The sequence below is a fragment of the Colias croceus genome, chromosome 2 (assembly GCF_905220415.1).
Source record: "Colias croceus chromosome 2, ilColCroc2.1".
NCBI lineage: Eukaryota > Metazoa > Arthropoda > Insecta > Lepidoptera > Pieridae > Colias > Colias croceus.
In genome coordinates, this window is record NC_059538.1 from 3,974,251 (window position 1) to 3,992,497 (window position 18,247).

Here is an 18,247-nt window from a genome sequence, read left to right on the forward strand (position 1 = left end):
ATTATTTATAAAGAGTACGTGACTATAAATATAAAAATGAAATAAAATAAAACATTTGGAAAAGTAAAGAAAGCGGTACCGTAATAATTGAGCTATTTTTCTTGTGGCCCCACCTAGATGTGAAACTGCGCAGGTTTAAGGGACTGACTACCAACTTATTTTTTTAAACCTTGGCTTATAGTATAAAGAATCGAGTTTATAATGGTGAATTTTGAGTACACTATAAAAAAAAAAAAAAAAGTCGATATTTTTTTTGTTTATTTAATAACAATTAAACCACATCGAATCAGACCCTGAAAAATGAAAGGGTTCTATTCCTGAGCATACTCAAGCGTAAGAGAAAAAAAAAGACTCGATTAGTAAAGTATTTCGGTCGCTATCGTGTTAACAAGAAAAAGGATCCGCACATACAGACACACGGACGTCCAAGACAGAACTTTTTTAAACTGTTTTTTAACTAGTTTAAATAACAAAAATGACATCAAAAATATCATGAACGTTAAAAATAGTGTTTTTTCTTAATATGTGTGTGTATGTATTATCTTACAAGTGCAATGTATGATACATAAAGACATTTTAAGTTTGAAAAATCAGATGTTTTGCGCGAAGTGACAGTAGTACCCACCTCAACGCTTCGCTTATGAGGCGTGCAATAAGATTTCAAATTTGGTGAAAAGTAAAAACCTTTAATTTCATGAAGTCATCTTATTTTTTTTTTTTAATGGAACTATAATGTCGTGGATTTTAATTGTCGTTTATTTTAATTGCTTTAAATAGCTACTCCAAAAATGTAGCGATTTTCAGAATAATTTTTATAATTACCGTTCAAAATCCAACATATAAGAATGAGCCCGTTGAACCGGATCTCATTTCGGCGGATTATTATTTCGTGTTTCAAGTGAAAGTCCGTATTTCACATCACTTGGCGCTCTTGCTACGAGTTATGTTAAACATCAATTATTATTCAACGTTTGAAGATGATGTTGATTATCAAACGTTTTTATTTTATTTACACCATTACATAACACTAATCTCACATAGTTTGAAAAACACTTATAATGTATAACGTTTTCTTTATTATTTTCATAAAAACTTTACAAGTAATATCCTTTTGGAAATTAGTCGCAGATAACATGACATTGACAGAGTCCTTGTGTATATTAATTACCACCGAATTTCCTACTTAAAACGTGTTTGTATTATTAATAGTCGTTGTACTGCGCATTCAGTCTGCTGTTGAAGATGACTGTTCCTACAAATTTAGTCTTATGAAAAAACTATTCATATAAAGTACTATTCCAGTTAGTGTACACACATATATGTATGTGTATGTATTAGTCGAAGTTACATTTATCAAAATTATTTAGAGACAAGATGTTGTATTAAAAGATACTTAAAGATTTTTCTATTATAATCAAATGAAGGTTAGTTTTATTACACGCTAAAGACGTCAGCGATTAATCGCAATACAATCACGTTGAAATGAAAACGAAATTACAGTAACGAGTCGAATTCGCTATAGCATTCGAAAGTGACAGACGCTCCGTGAGCTGAGTGGCAAGCGGAGATCTTGATCGGAATAACAATAGAACGTTCCTGACCTTACACTGTTAATATGATTCTGTTTCTTGCATCAAATAGAACGTTAGGCAACGGTCTAGGTTTGCTAAGGCATTTCAGGCGGAAAAACAGTTGCTGCTACGTCTATACATGGCTCTACATTGAAAATTCACACACGGAATTTTCCTAATCCATTCAATTATATAGAATTTTTCCCAGAGCTTATCAATATATTTTGTTGACATTCACCTAGTTTCTCTATACATACGTATATTAAAATAAGGCATACAACACCAACAGTTAAAAGAAAATTACCAGAACAACGGTGAGACCACAGGTGAGATATTCATTTATTACGTTGATTATATGCAAAAACTATCTTATTTACGACTAAATGACTCACCGTTCTAAGGATTAAAAAATGAGTGACTTACCATCGCTACTACATCGGGAGTCAACTTTCCGCCTCTTTAGTTTGAGGTCTTGGAACAGACTCATGTTGTCGAGGTCACACGGGCCGCGGCTGAGTGTCATTATTCCTGGGGACAAATAAAAGATAAATTAAAAAAAAACGCATTTGTTAAATAGTTTTAAAATGGTTGGTGAATATTTTTTCAGGCAATAGGAACAGTTTCAGGAATCTACATTGTACAAGTTTTGGTACAAGCCCAATGTTCGTAACCTGAAATTCTATCCATCTCTAAAAGTTTCAAAAGATATAAAAATCAAATGTATTTCATTATAATATTTTAAAACTGTATTTGTATGTTTTATAGAGTATCGTTTTTACAATTTCATGAACGAATTACGTTTCACTAAAGATCATGGCCACCTTAAATAAAACGCCCAAATAATACTCACTAGTTCGTTAAATGTGAAATTGAAATCGACATTGAAGGGCAAACAGCAATAACCGAAACCATTCCTTATAATAATTTCCGTTCATTGTTTTCATATCGTTTTATAGACGTATATTTGACGTTGCAATACATAATATAGTTCATATTTCACATGTTCGGCTACAGGCATTTATGAGTTAGCTGAAACCTACGTCGTAGATCAACGTGTATGGAATTATGTACACTGCAATCGCCACATACGTCACCGTACGTATGTTATCCGTCATAATGACCAATGTGCCCGTGTGCACATTAATTACTGGTCAGGTCCTTGACCTTGATTGATTTGTTGTATTTGTGGTCGTGAACTTGGGACGTTCATTAGTGAAATATAATTATATAAATACAATTCACTCTCCCTACAAACATTCGAAGAAAAATTTGTTACAGCGCTACATTATTCGAAGTACGAGATACTTCAGCTCTTTGCTACGAAATAAAAAGGATATTAAAAGTAAATACTACGTGACTAGTTGTGAAAAATCGTTGTTGTGTTATTATACCTATTGCGCAGAACTGAATGATGTAATTTATAGTTCTGTCTGCGACGAAGTTAAATGAATTAGGATTTGTTTTTGTATTACGAATAGAGAATTATAGTAGAGCCATTTTAATAGGCAACATTTGACAGTTCAACAAAATTCAACAACGTAACCTAGTAACGACGACATAGAATAACATGAGATTTCGTTTTGTTAGAACTGCACATTTGCTTAACTTTTTTAATTACGATTACATATTTATAATAATAATGACCGATACAAGTTATTTTAGGATTTGATTTTACTGATAAACCATTCTAAACATAATAAACAATTTCTGATTTTAAGAACTGACGTCGCTACAATTTTGCGTCGATAAACCTTTTTTCTTTTTAAATACCAGAGACGTTACTCTAAAAATCGAAATCTGACATCTAGAATCGAATGCATTGATTACTTGTGAATAAAAATTATCATAAATTATTGACATGTGTTTCAAGTTCGATTGACAAATGTTTCAAGTCCGTATCGATTAATTCACTTTAATCGATGTTTTTAAGCAGGTTACCACCCTATGAAGATAAAATTGATAGACGTCAAATGTTGCCTATTAAATTGGCTCGACATTAATGTGCAATCTAGCATGTAAACATATTTTTATTTGATGAACATATCTATAATTATATATTATATAAAATTCAAAGGTGACTGATACCGTGATTACGACGATAATTTAATCTATCAACGCACAGACCAAACCACTGGACGTATCGGGCTGAAATTTGGCATGCAGGTAGATATCATAACATAGGCATCCCCTAAGAAAGAATTTTAGAAAAATCATCCCCTAAAGGGGTAAAATAGTGGATGAAAACTTATACCATGAAAATTTATCTTTTCCACGCAAGCGACAGCAGGCAACAGCTAGTTGTTTGAACAAAATTTTAAAGGACAGGAGCTTGTGTAACTAGCTTAATATTTTACTCATTTTATTGAGTAAAATGTCTTTTTATAATCTCGTAAAACGTCATATTTGACGCAAAAACAGTTGAAATAAAATTTATGACGGAAATATTACGCACGTCTATGAATTGAGTCATTCGGGACCATTATTGTTTTATTATCGGTTTATATATTAAACGTTAGGCCATAGAAATGATGACCGATTACTGTTATCTTAACATACTGTGAAATCTATTTATGAGTTTGCATACACTTGATTTATGAAGCCTAAAGAAAAGTTTCGAACGTCATAGCCTATTCTTCTTTTAAATAAATAATAATAATAATTAATTAGACTGACGTTTAACGAAATGTTATTATCTGTTGTTGTTCTTAACAAATTACTAACGTTCTAAGAGCTTTAATTCAAGCTCTACATTTAAGCAGAGACACTCAAAATTATTTGAAAAGACATTTGATTAGTTTTTATGTGTAAAAATAACTGTTTGTTTGTTTTTTAAGCACAGAGCAAAGCCAAAACAATTGACATTCAGAAAAAACATGGTACACAAGAATTGTTTACGCATGATTTCAACATTGTTTCAGTTATCATCGAAATAAATTTGAGCGAGTCAAAGACCTTGATAATGCGTTAACGAAGCAAATAAAATGTTCGATGTTGTGGTTGTCGCGACTTCTACGACGCAACGCTAGTTTATTTAAGGTCGAATTAGACTTCCGCACCGCTTCAGAATATAGGAAGCTGTGCATTTAAATATTTAATTTAAGTTTGTATTTTTTATTCATTTTTGATAAAATTTAAAAAGTCTAAAACCTAATTGATTTAATGCATAAAGTGAACTTATCAAGGAGGTTCAATTAATTTGTAAATCTTGGGCAATCCATTTCGCAATTAAATCATTGTTAAATTATTGGCAGTTCTGGCCTCATCTAAGTCAAGCTTTGTATGATTTTTATGCCTTTAGTCATGCGATTTGTTAATAAAATGACGATTTCAGTTTCACCAAAGTGTATTTTGACCTTTAGAATACATTCTGCTGGCTGCTGCAACTTACAATTGCTATAGTTTTGTCTACTTCTGTATTTGAGGTGCTCTTGAGTTATTTGTTTATGAGTTTTTTGGTATTTCTGTATCTGAGTAGAACTTCTTTAAATTATTTTATAACAAAAAATTATGTTTATGCGTTCTTTTATATCATAAACACTAAAACATGTAAAACGCCTGAGAGGATTTTGATGTTTGGGGTATCGTTATAAATAAACCGAGTGGAGAACGACGTAGACAAAATAAATAACAGATTAGTAATTTTTGATGGATGATACATTTTAGCATTAGCATACATATTGACATTTTAAAAATGATAATCTTAACAATCAGATCACAGCGGTGTACCGTCGATGCTTTTTGCTAGAGGCCTTAGGATTAGTAAGTAATATATCAAGGTAAGGAAGGACCTCGATTATCTATACCCAAATGTTTAAGTGCATTAAAAATTCGTAACACGAAGTTCATCTCAGCGGTCAGTTAGTCGGAAGTGAGCACGGTTCCGGCCACAATGTCACTGCCGTACCGAGGCCGACTTGTTTCGGAGACAACGACCGCCTACCTATGTACGAGTAAATTACGACGATAATATAATCAGGTAAAGAGCTTTATTAGCCAACTATTAGGATATAGGCTATATACGTAGTTCTGGAAGTATTCTAATCATTTAGCTAAAGTTCTTTGTATTAATCCAAAAAACGCAATACCAAAAATCATCTCTTTTTAAATTTCAAGCTCTATTTTGGACATATTTTGTTATTTTAACTTAAGGAAATACAACCGTCAAGAATGACGTTAAATGTTAAAATATGCATCTACAATGATCTACAAAATATTGTTAATTTGTTGTTTATGACGACTGTTCTTTATAAAGTTTAATAAAATTATGCAAATTTGAAGTTTGTAGAGTTTAATTTATATTAATATGGATATGCATGATTTGTTTTAAATGATATTAATACGTATTTCATTCTCATTGATTACTTCACTCATACACAATAGATAAAAAACTGATTAATAATTTTAGGGAGTACAGTAAAGTTGATAGCAACAGTAATGAAATATTTTAAGTTTTAATACGTTTCAGACTAGTGAACGGATTTGTTTACTTGTATATTAAAATAATTGCGCAATGTAAGTGGTAACAATAGATTAGGGCAAAATATAGAGATCTTGATCGACTGTGTTCTCTGTAACTTAACCTTCAAATATATGCCTTGACATTCAGGCTCTGCACGATCACGCTGATCAAGCGTTCTATTTTAAAACCTCTAGTTACTTCCGATTAAAAGACTTCCTACATCATAATAATATATTATAAACAAGAAAAACATCTAAAACTTGCCAATGTCAATTTGTTAATTTCTTGTCCTTTATAATGTATTCGCGGAAATATAGCCAGCATTATTAAACAAACATAATGTTGGTTATACGTGAATTATACATAAACTAGCCTAACAATGAGCATTGTGCTCGTTAACAGCCATTATTATTGAAACCGAACACAGATATCCTCCCACTACAATGTTTTGAAAGGAAGCAGTGACATTCGGTACCTTTTCGCTTTCACCGCATTGGAAAGTGAGCGTAAAAAACGCATTTTGGCAACGACAAAACGATGAGATCATTGACCCCATCAAATCATAGACTACAGACAAAGGGCGGCCATTTTACTACAAAAGTAAAAGTGTTGCCATATATTAAAACAAAAACAATTGTTAAACAGTCGTGATTCATGAGATGATTTAAGAATGTCACGGTTAACCCGAAACGTGCTAGCTTTTGTTTCGAAATACAATACAGTTATTGAAATTTATATCGAAGTAGAAGCTATTAATTTAATAGTTTTCAATAAAATTTCGAGGCAGCTTTAATATGTTTGAATAAAGGCTAGCTTATGTACTAAGTAGGATTATTTAAATTTATTGATATATTAGTTTATTGTATACAGTTAGTAAATTATGTATGAATTTATGAGATTTTTTATTAAGTAGTACCAAAAGGTTATAATCAGACCTATAGAGATTTATTTTTGAATTGTATATTTCTTTGGCACACAATATTTTTAACGTATATACAATATTAGTAATAAAATAGTTATTAAATAATTGAAGGAAATATAATTTTTACATCATCGACCTGCATATCATTAAATATATCACAACCATAACATTTACAATAGAAGTTAATATTCGTAAATGTTATTTTTTTATAAACAACAGTTAAAAAAAATAAGATATATTTAATAAATTTTACGGAATACTTTTAATTCTATCAATTACTAATATTTAAAATAGGCGTTTATACATTTACTAAATATTTAATAACTTAGAAAACTGATCCAGTTATAAATGAGAAATCTCATCTCCTATCGAAGTTATAGTCAATATTACATAGACGTAGACGTAGCGATCACGTAGCGAGATGCTACGACAACGACTACGAGTAACGGCCATAACCGTTCTACGCTGTACTGCAACTGGTGAGATATTTTAAATTTTTGTATTTTTGTTGGAAAACTAAATTTTAAATTTATGTTTATTATCATAAAAATTACCCATTGTAGAGGTCATTGTCTGCAGTTGAGATGCGTGTGTGGAGGCGTCATGCGCCTCTGGCTCCAGCTTTTCGCCCGCCGACAGCTTGCTTAGCGCTTCAATACGCACATCACACAAAGTTCCACAAATTTCTCTAATTACCGATCACCTTTTCAACTTTTGTCTCCGAAATATTAATGTAACACCAACTATCAGCATACTTTTTCACCGCAGCACTTAGCACGATCAGTACGCGGGGGGCGGCACGGTTCCTGCGGAAAAGCACATGAGGATAGCGCGAGCGCAGACGGAGTTCGCTTCGCGACTGCATGCGCGCTCTCTGAACCTCTAGATTCGGCAAAATCACGATAACGACTGCGCGCGAATGTCGTCATGTCGAAATTCGAAACACTTTCACCTAAATATTCCGCCTCCGTTTCGGCGGACGCGGGCGTCGCTCTCGGCGCTCACGCACACACCGTCATGTCCGTCCGTACTCAATTACGTACGCTGTAAAAATTGCGCTAGTGTTTTTCGTAGCCGACCTTACGATCGTAGTGCACGCTGCCGAAATATAGTTATCTCTGTCTCGTACTCATTCACCGTTACGCGAGATGTTTTTTGTTTCATTTTTTTTTATCTGGCAGTTCGTCGAGGATAGGCGTGTGAGTGTGCGATTTCGATAGCGGGGTCGATGAACCTATGAAGGGATTTCGTTAAGTATGCAGTTAAATTTCAGTGTGAGGATGGGTTGCAGTAATCGGTGTGGTATGGCGTAGCATGGTGTATGCGATTCACCGACTGAGGGTAAGCTACTTGACGCTGTCGGAAAGTAGGTCAGCCGCATGCGCACGCGTTACTTGATGACGGTTTGAGCGATCTTTGAAGGTTTCAAGTGAAGTTTGTGAAATCTATGTTGTGTTTAATAAACACGAATATAACGTTTGTTTGATTCTAAATATTAATTGAATAGGATTAAAATTAATTTTAAAGTATTATTTAAATGTCATATAAATTTCAATAAATTGAAAAATATTGAGCAGTTGATATTCGCTTAACCTACATTGCAGCCGCCTGCCGCTTTTTGTCCAAAAGGTTAGACGGGCCGATGGCACAGTTTGGTGTTGGATTACATTAAAATAGAGTTCATTCGCATCGGCCTCTATTCGTGTATATCTAGATTACTGATTCATTGTGTTAACAAAGAACAATTTATATTAAACAGGTAGCAATTTCCTATTATTATTTGTAATTAGCTGTATGTACTAAAATATAATTATAAAATATATCATTCATTTAAAACCATAATGTAAACAATTTTACATTTATATTTATTTATACTATGAGTACATAAGAAGAATCTTTGTTACAAAACACTTGTTTGCTTTTATCTTTTCATTTCTATGAACTGAAAGAAATGACTTATTAATAACAATACCCAAGGATATACAGAACTATGCGTCGCATGCGCCGATGGTCAGGTAGTCAAATATATATTTAGACGGTCCAATGAATCTGGGTTAACTATTCTCTTGTACAACACTCCCGAAGTATTGACGCAACATATTCATGGTCTGAAAACAGGTAAAAGAAAAACCGGCGCCCCATTTAAAAGTATTCGTATACAGAAAAATCGACGTGAATCATGATATCCGGAATAAATGGCTTCAAATTGCATTTTTATGTGCAGCTTTGATAATTTCTTTCCTGTTTGGCGATTAATGTGCCCCTCAGTTTTATTAAGTATTTATTTTAAGCGGCACAATTCGACCATATAAAATATGGTCCTGAGATTTTCAAGCCGTAGGATTAAGCTTTGATCGTCACAAGTGTATTCAAAATCCACATCTATGAAGACAAATAAGACATCCAAATGATAGAATTTATTTTAATTTTTCTTTTATACATCAAATGAAATCTGGATATACGTAACAATGAAATGTTGCTACCTACAGCCTATTTATGAAACAACTAAACAAAGAGTTGATAATTTTTAGCCAAGAAGCTTATATCTTTTTAGCAATACTTTATCAGTCATTTGTCATCTATGAATTAATCACATTGCGCTGATATGCAAGAATACTCAGACTAGTTTTCAGGAAATACCAACAGTTGAATGACCTACCTAAATGAATTTTAATCTAACGTATTAGACGCGAAAATAATAACTCCTATCATCTGATAAGTACTGCCGTATCTCGCAATGAATATCTACTTATTTTTATATGTTTTTTGTTTTTGATTCTTATATAAAACTATGTTTTGTATGTATGAGATAAAAAATTGTTCATGTACCTATGATCTAATTCAGCAACATTGTGTTCGTACAAAAACATCTTTTGCGTGTTATACATGCAACTTCATTTCTTAAAGAGGTTTATCAAAATAAAGATCAGGCGGATAAAAAATGTAATTAATGTGTGTGTCAAAATTAAGGGGCCAACAACCCATGAATATTAAACTTATAAACTACGTTCGCTGGTGACAATCCAAATTTCGCCGATAAAGGTGTGAATGACCTCGCCCATCGGTAAACAGTGCCGAAAAGTGATCACGTTAATGACTGTATTGTCCAATTATTCTATACACTTTGTCTTCGATCCAATCATGCAGTGTTTGGCCAGAAGAATGGAATTAATTAAATTATTTTAATAAAAATTACTTAAGATTGTGTTTCATGTAGCGAACGTAGTCCTAAGCTTATTTCTGTTATTTCAGCGCTACTTATTCATTATTAAGTATAAGCTGAATGAAATTTTGAAATTCGAAGTCCACAAAAGTAACAATAAACAATAGTTGGATGTCAATGACACACAAGAGCCTTTATTGTACAACAATTACATTTCGGTACGCGGTAACCAAAGTAACAATTAATGAATGCCAGCCCCAAACAGTTCTCAATGGATAGATGTTATCGCTTTAGAAAGTTTTTGGAATAGAGCATTGATCGATCACTGTAAGCTACGAGTAATGTGCAAATGTCTTATATGTACCTACCTACTTGTATTTAAAAATAGCATATATGTATCACGTTATATATTATTTATGCAGTAGCATATTTTATATCTACATCATCTATTCCGAATTTCTGAAATTAAGAAGTATTCTGAATATTTATTTTATCGTCTAAACTCATGTACTCATGTTTGCAGATTTTTAGGAAAAACAATCAATCTTAAGTTTGATTGTTTTTCCTAAAAATCTGCAAATTATAGTTATTTAGACGATATAATGTAGTACTAGAATACTGATATATAATGTAGTATTAGAATAATACATAGCTATATGTATTATGTTGTTATATAACGTCAGCATTGTATACGCACCGCGTACCCTCGTGTCGAATGGCTGCGTCACCATTTGGTTTCACAACTCTCATCCACCATTGCTGTTTTCACTTTTTGGCTGTCAAGAACGCAGCAACGATAAACAAACTAACATTTGTTCAATAATTCAATTCCAAGAGGACCTAAGGACCAATCGATACATTGGGTTGTAAGACTTGATAGTTAGCACTTAAGTTCAAATTACGAAAATGGCAATCTGAATTTAAGGCGGAAAATTTACAAGCTAGTATATCAAATATCAAAACAGAAGGTCGTATGAATGAAGGCTACTTACATAAACTTGAGCCTTACCAATAGGATATAACGTTTAAAATGAAACAGCAAAAATGTGTGTTAAGGCTGTTATCACTTATCAAGAATAGTTGTAGAAACGTCGAGGCCGGTCATTGACCTTTTTTGGTTACATATTCACCATCGAAACAAAAGGTTTATTTTAATAATTGAGACATAGCAAATACCTTGAGAATAGAGTTCTAGTGGTGTCTTAGGTTTACAAGAATTATTATTAGGACATAATATATTAGGAAATTTTATATTAAGTCTAGTTGAATATACTATTTTCAATAGTCGTTGATAGTGAATAAAGGTAAATAATAATGAAAATATATTATACATTATAAAGCATTAACAACCAAATGTAAAATTATTTGGTTGTTAATGCTTTTCGAATAAAATTACACAGGGAAAAATAAGCAATATCAACCTAACTCAGAGGTCATGGTTATCAATGAAAAATATAATTTGTCAATGTTTCCGTTACTTTAAGGTCGCACTATTAATACGGGAAAACCACACTCTTGCAAGCACAACCCAGCACGATTACAACAAACCACTCGGTGCCTTCAAATAAACAAAAAGCCAGAGCCAAAACAATGATTTCAAGCTGCTTACTTGTCATAATAATAGCACGATTGCAATAGCTGACATTGCCTCTCACTGGCCCACGTAATACGTAAGTTACGCAAAAGGTCTTTACCCTTGTTTTTTTGGGACAGATTTATTAAGTGATGTTTTAATTTACGAGTATTAACATCTGTATTCGTATTCGTTGAGTAATGATGTACAATAGTTTCTATACTGTCACCTCGCTTCAATCACTTTTCTATACGTTTGAGTAATACGAGCTTTTAGCGACTTCGCGGCAGACATTCACTGTTTATGTTAGTATTTCGTAAGGCTGCTGGGTTTGTATGAGAACTGAGAATGTGTTCGCTATTTATGTTGATAAATTTAAAATACATTTTTGTATCTCAATACGTAATAATTGCGTACTATGAACAAAAATATACGACGAAGCAAGAGGCTTTGACTTTTTGAGAAGGTCGTTTAAATACATTTATTTTTTCCTCAATATAACGAACCTTTTGATAAAACGGTATCTGTAACTGTGAAATATCGTTACCGGTATTTTATATACAGGTGCTATCTTTACGTATGGAAATAGAAGTAAGGAGGTGCGCTTTCGCAAGTCGATGCATCTTTACGTAAGCTTTAGCATCGACAATGCCACAGTTATGTAAATGGCCGACAACACGGATCACATTGAAACGGTTTTCCTGTTCGCTGTATAGAACTGTACAAGTTTTAAGCCAGGAGTCAAGGCCTGAGTTCATATATAAGTTTATATCTATTGCGAAAACGATATTTATTACAAAATATACTCCTAATTTTCCAGTTTTCTCTTTACTACTGTATGGTTTGACACATTGAAACACATTGAAAGACGTAATATATTTATTGATAAAATAATTATTAAAATGTATTATTTACTCTATACCATTGTAAAGGCAAGAGATTTAAAATATACATTTTGTTACGATTGTCCGAAAATTAAATTGTTAGATCATACTGCAATAGATATTAAATTGTAATAAAAATTGAAAATACATGTTTAAAAATAATGAAATTAAGTTATTTAGCATTTAACTCGGTCAGTCTGTCTGCGACCACACGCAACCGCGTTACGCGGACATTGTCAATATATTACATTATGTCCATGCATATAAAATATATATGATAAGATTTATTTAAATTAGTAGGTAATTCAGAATAAACTTTTAAAACGCTATGTTTTTTATATATTAGTTGTAGGAACAAAGTAAACATTAGAAACGTTTATTTTCCTTAATATAGACATTGCATGGTTATTCAAAGTGTTGTTTTCGCTTTAAAATCTAATTTTAATATTGTATCTTTTGTAGATAATGCCTAGATATAATAATGAAGCTATCTAAACTATTCCAAGCTCCAGTATTAGTATATTAATATAACCGTACGTTGTTGCTTTATTTAGCAATAAAATGTTTGTAATGTAGTTCATTATGTTTGTAATGTAAGTATTTAAATTCGGGATAATTGGGTCGGTCGAGATCAGAGGGTTAGTATGGGTGGATAACACGCGAACGAATCACGCGATCGCCTCAGTAACACACTGCTAAAGAAACTGAGGAAAATGCCTTCCGGGGTGAACGGCCTCGTTGCGTAAAGAGCGCGCGGTGGCGCAACGTGCGCGGGCGCCCCACCTCGCGCAGCGACATCTACGCGAATGGGGGTGATGGAATTTTTTCGACTATTAAATAAACTATTAGTACCATAATTTAATAACCAGATACAACCGGTTTTTCGACTTGAATGCAAAGTGTACCTAGTGTAAAGACGTATCGTGTTTGTTTACATTTTTGTAGACAGGAAATTCACAAAAATTACAATCTATGACTATTATGATCAAGTTTAGTTTTAAGGCTATATCAGAACGTATTTTTTTCATCAATCTATAAATATAAATCTTTTCAGCAATTAAACAACCATAAGCGAAAATCTTAAAACTGTCGTCATGAATAATGATAATACGAATTTTTATGTCCGTATGTTGTCTGCAATGTAAGGCAAGTGACGAAATGAAACATAATACCTAGGTCAAGGTTTTGCTTCTCTTCGAAATGGGAAAATTGCCACATATTGTCGACCTTAACTTGTGGCGCACGACCAGTCTGCATGTGTCGCAAGAACTCAAGCTTAAAGCGAATTTCATACTCTATAGGAACCAATATCACGACCATATAAAGCAAATTACTTTTATTTACATACACACTTCAGACGAATTGGAATGAGACGACATATAGTCATGACTATACGCGGGAAATATATTGCCTGGTAGTGGTTGCAATACTAGTGGGCTCACAGCGAATTTCTGCACAGCTTACAACGCGTGTTCATGCAATTTATTTGTTTACTATTCAGGAATGTTTGTACTTTAACTTTATAAGTATTCGTTTTACTTACGGGCTATTAAATGATTTAATGCTGTACTGGTTTGTATAGTTACAACTCAACCATCCATAAGAACAATGAATAAAACATTAAAGAATTGTGGACGTTTAGCTATTCAACCTCACAAAGTAAGTAATAAAGTTAGGTGTAATTTTAGAGACAGATATAAGGTTTTATGTATTTTGAAATCTATCTTTAAGAAGTAAGAACACTATTAAAGTTTATTATAGCCGAGTCGTAACTCAAAGACTTAATTTAAGTACAATTTAAAACTGAGTTAAGGAAAGTTTTATTAAAGATTTTAATAAATAAAACAAACATTTCTATAGTATGTCAAAGAAAATGGAAAGTCAGTTATACAACAGCGACCAGCGACCACCTGACAGAGCCGTGAAAGGCATACGATTTTAATGTCAGCCGCCGTGGTCAAGGTTTTGTGTTTTGAGCGTTTGCTTCACGCGATTTTATCTCAGTGTTACAAGCATTGACTCCAAATAATGAGCAAGTATTGCCATTAAAAGTTATGTATTTGCACATAAGTGCATTGTTTCTGTGGGAAGTTGTATATTGAACGTTTTGGTATGATTTAGGATGGTAAATGAGTGGATTTGTTACCGCGTACGTGACAGAAAGTTGGTGATTTCGATTCTATAGTTAATTCCAGATAAAATGTGAAATGAATAATTATAATTCTGCACAGAAATTAGATAACCATCAAATTACTTTCTCAGTTTCGTAGCAACAAAAAATACTTTCTTTTTTTGATAACCTAATTTTCATATTTTAAAAAAGTAAGCAAGTTAAGCATTAGCTATTTAAAGATAAAACTAAACATCAACAAAAAACAAATCTGAAAAAACATTACAACAGAACAAATACAAAAACTAGTATTAAACGCGCCACGTAATAAAAATACCGACGCGTAAATAATTCCAACGATAGTCAAGAAAGCTTTAAATTAACAACGCATAACGAAGGCAGATAAAAGTTTTCGTTTGAAAGTGAGAGTATTGCCGGTCTAGGCTGCTCAAGCGCTGTAACGGCTTCGCGCGGCGCAGACGGTGCAACGGTACCCGGTGTAGTGACGTCACAGAACGGTAAAATGTACGCGCGCCTTTACGGTACATCCCGTAGGAACTATCATAGTGGTAGTGATGGTCAGGTTTGTTGATATCGACTTTTTGAAAAAAAAATATTGAGGAAAGTAAATATTCGCAAGAAGAAGGAAGAGGTCAATGTAAATTTTCTTGTTATATGAAAATTTAAATAGAAGACGTTACTAAAGACTAAAAGTTATTCATATAGTTTCCGACAAAAGATCATGCAAGCAAAAATATACTATGGTTGTCTAAATGTTGTCTAAATTCTACAATACATTTTATCTTACAATAAAAATAAATGAAAAGTTACTTATGATCGGCTTAAACAAATTAAATTAAGTTAATCCATCGATATCGACAAAGCAACTCAACACAACACTACTGGTCAAGCACCATAGACCTTAACCACTTTCTCTTTCGAACGCTACTAAATCACGCACACATTCACAGGTAGATTTTTATGTATGTACAGTATTGTTCCTATGTGTGCTATGATGGCAGTTACATAATGCAAGTTTGGCTGACGCATCCAAATGAAAGGTCAGTATCTATTTATAGGGTATATACATACGTTCACTTTCCGAATATATTTGATTTGATCGTTAGATTCATTTTAAAGATCGTTAACCTCTCGATTACATATTCACACTTTTACAACTTATTTAATGTATCAATTTATAGTGTATAATTTTTATTTTAACGGTTTAATGTCAACATTTCGACTAGAAACTCTGGAAGTTGTTTATTTAAAATATTGCAGATGTAGCTCTTTGTTTTCTTATAACAAAATTACTCTACACGCATCAATGATTCAAATACCTATTGAAAGTAAAAACATTAAGTCTTATCATCTATTATTATTCGTGTCGTTTTTGAAATACCATTTTAATGATTTGACGTGACAACACAGCGATTAATTAAACGAATATTATTTATAGCATTATAAATCCGTTCTATCTGGAGGAAAACGCGAGTACCAGTGGTTCAGAGTCCGTGACTCCTACATCATTGTCACAAAGGTTCAGACGCAAGGCCACCGCTCGCAAGCCCTGCGTGGGAAATCCATTGCCCTCATGAACGCGACTAGATTAACCTAAAAACTAATATTGTTTTAATGATTCGAGAAAATTCTAGATTTTTCTAGAATTCTTAAATGTAAATAATACGATAGGATGCATTTAACGGAGTTTATTGTTCAGTCCGTTGGATCGGTTTATGATAATGTTTAATTGCAAATAAGTGTAATTATATTATTACGATGGCTATTTGCACAATAAAAAAAAAATATGAATAACTTTAAAAAAGAATGAAATAGTGAATTTTATCGTATCTAACCAGACACTTTTACTATATTTAGTAGTTTTAGCTAGTCTGGAATTGATATTATTATTTTTGAATAAATAATTCTTATAGATGCTTATATAAAATCAATATTATTTGATTGTTTAATATACTTTGAGTACCTAGTGTATGTGTGTATTTTTCTCGCAGGTATGTAGGCTTTCCGAATTAATGAGTAAAATAATGCAAAACAACCAATTAAAACACAGGTTTAAAATATGAAATCACCAACATACACTTAACAAAAAAGCATTTGCTGGCATAATACATTCTATTAATAAAACCTTAAGAATTCGGTTCAAAATCAACTGTCAGTTCTTGCATATCGTCATTATTAAATATGACTACAATTTAGGTTAATTTTAAAGATAAATTTAAAGCAGTTCCGCCACCAGTGAGTTTACCATTCGCAGAAATACTCACATGTGGTTCGTATAGGCAGATGACTCAGTTATGGTTTTATGACTTAACTATCATTGACCCTAATTTCTAACTGACAACTGACATACCCTAGATCGTCATATTCACTTGCAGTTTATGAAAGTACCTACCTATTAAATGGAAATGATCACAGTAGTATAAATAAGCAGCGTGAATTAAACGATTAATTTAATAACTGTCCAATTGATATTTTATTTAAATGATAATTAATGAACAGTAAAAAATTTGAACCATGCTATAATTCCAGTTTGTAACTCTCTTCCTACTCATGAAACAATTGCTGTAAGGTACTAACTACTAAAAGTATTTACATCGGCAGTTGGCAAGTTATTTAGAACGTAACTAAATTGGCTATCGCGTTCTTTGTATTCAAATTGTACTTGGTTTTTACTTTTACTATAAAACGCTATCGTGTGGGAGCGATAATAGAGCATGTTAGCCATATTATGAACTATTTACGAAGCGTGACGGTTGCAATGTGTGCGTACATGTATTGTCGGTTTCAATCTCGTAACTAGGGCGGGCAGTCATCCCGACGGTACAATGCAGCGTTATGCAACTCTATCGCACGTCAATTTACGCGACTATGTGTATGTCTATTAGGAAAGTTGCAAGCTATTGTCTTGTAAAAATTCACCTTACGTTATGTACACTTGCCTTATATACTACTTTATTCGTAATCTTTGGTAGTCGAAAAATAAGTGACTTTTCGACTAAATATAATCGTTATTGTTAAATGTGATAGTACTTCGTGCCTATTCTTTTATTATAGAATATGTAGATTCAATCATTTCATAACGTAGTATATGAATAGCATAAATAATATATATGCTACTAGCGGTCCGCCCCGGCTTCGCCCGTGGTACATATTTCGCAATAAAAAGTAGCCTATGTCCTTTCTCGGGTAACAAAATATCTCCATACCAAATTTCATGCAAATTGGTTCAGTGGTTTAGGCGTGATTGAGTAACAGACAGACAGACAGACAGAGTTACTTTCGCATGTATAATATTAGTATGGATGGTGCAATGGCTATTACTAGTTAGTCAAGTCAATTATACTGGTGCGAAGTTATTAAGCGTCCGATCGATTTTTTGCATGACACGTTCTATAGTTCCAAGAAAAGTTCATACAGTTTGTGCAGGCATTTTTATCATAGGTTCTATATTTTTTGCTGTTATACATACGTTACGGTATAAAAGTGAATGTTTTAACATAGTGCACAATTACGCACCTAGCGCAAACATATTACAATAATACAT

At 32.7% G+C, this 18,247-nt stretch overlaps 1 protein-coding gene across 2 annotated transcripts in view; it reads right to left on the bottom strand.

The window, feature by feature from the left end:
- The window catches only part of LOC123701398 (hormone receptor 4), a 35,451-nt gene that overhangs the window by 13,901 nt on the left and 3,303 nt on the right, over positions 1-18,247 (bottom strand). Inside the window, exons 2-3 of one of the 2 annotated variants that reach the window (XM_045648866.1) lie at positions 7,507-7,758; positions 1,995-2,099 (exon numbers count right to left, since the gene is read on the bottom strand). In XM_045648866.1, the coding sequence (XP_045504822.1) occupies positions 1,995-2,099; positions 7,507-7,522 (121 nt within the window). In that variant the 5' untranslated portion in view covers positions 7,523-7,758. The remainder of the gene's footprint in view (positions 1-1,994; positions 2,100-7,506; positions 7,759-18,247) is intronic. The other variant, XM_045648858.1, reaches the window with a different exon arrangement.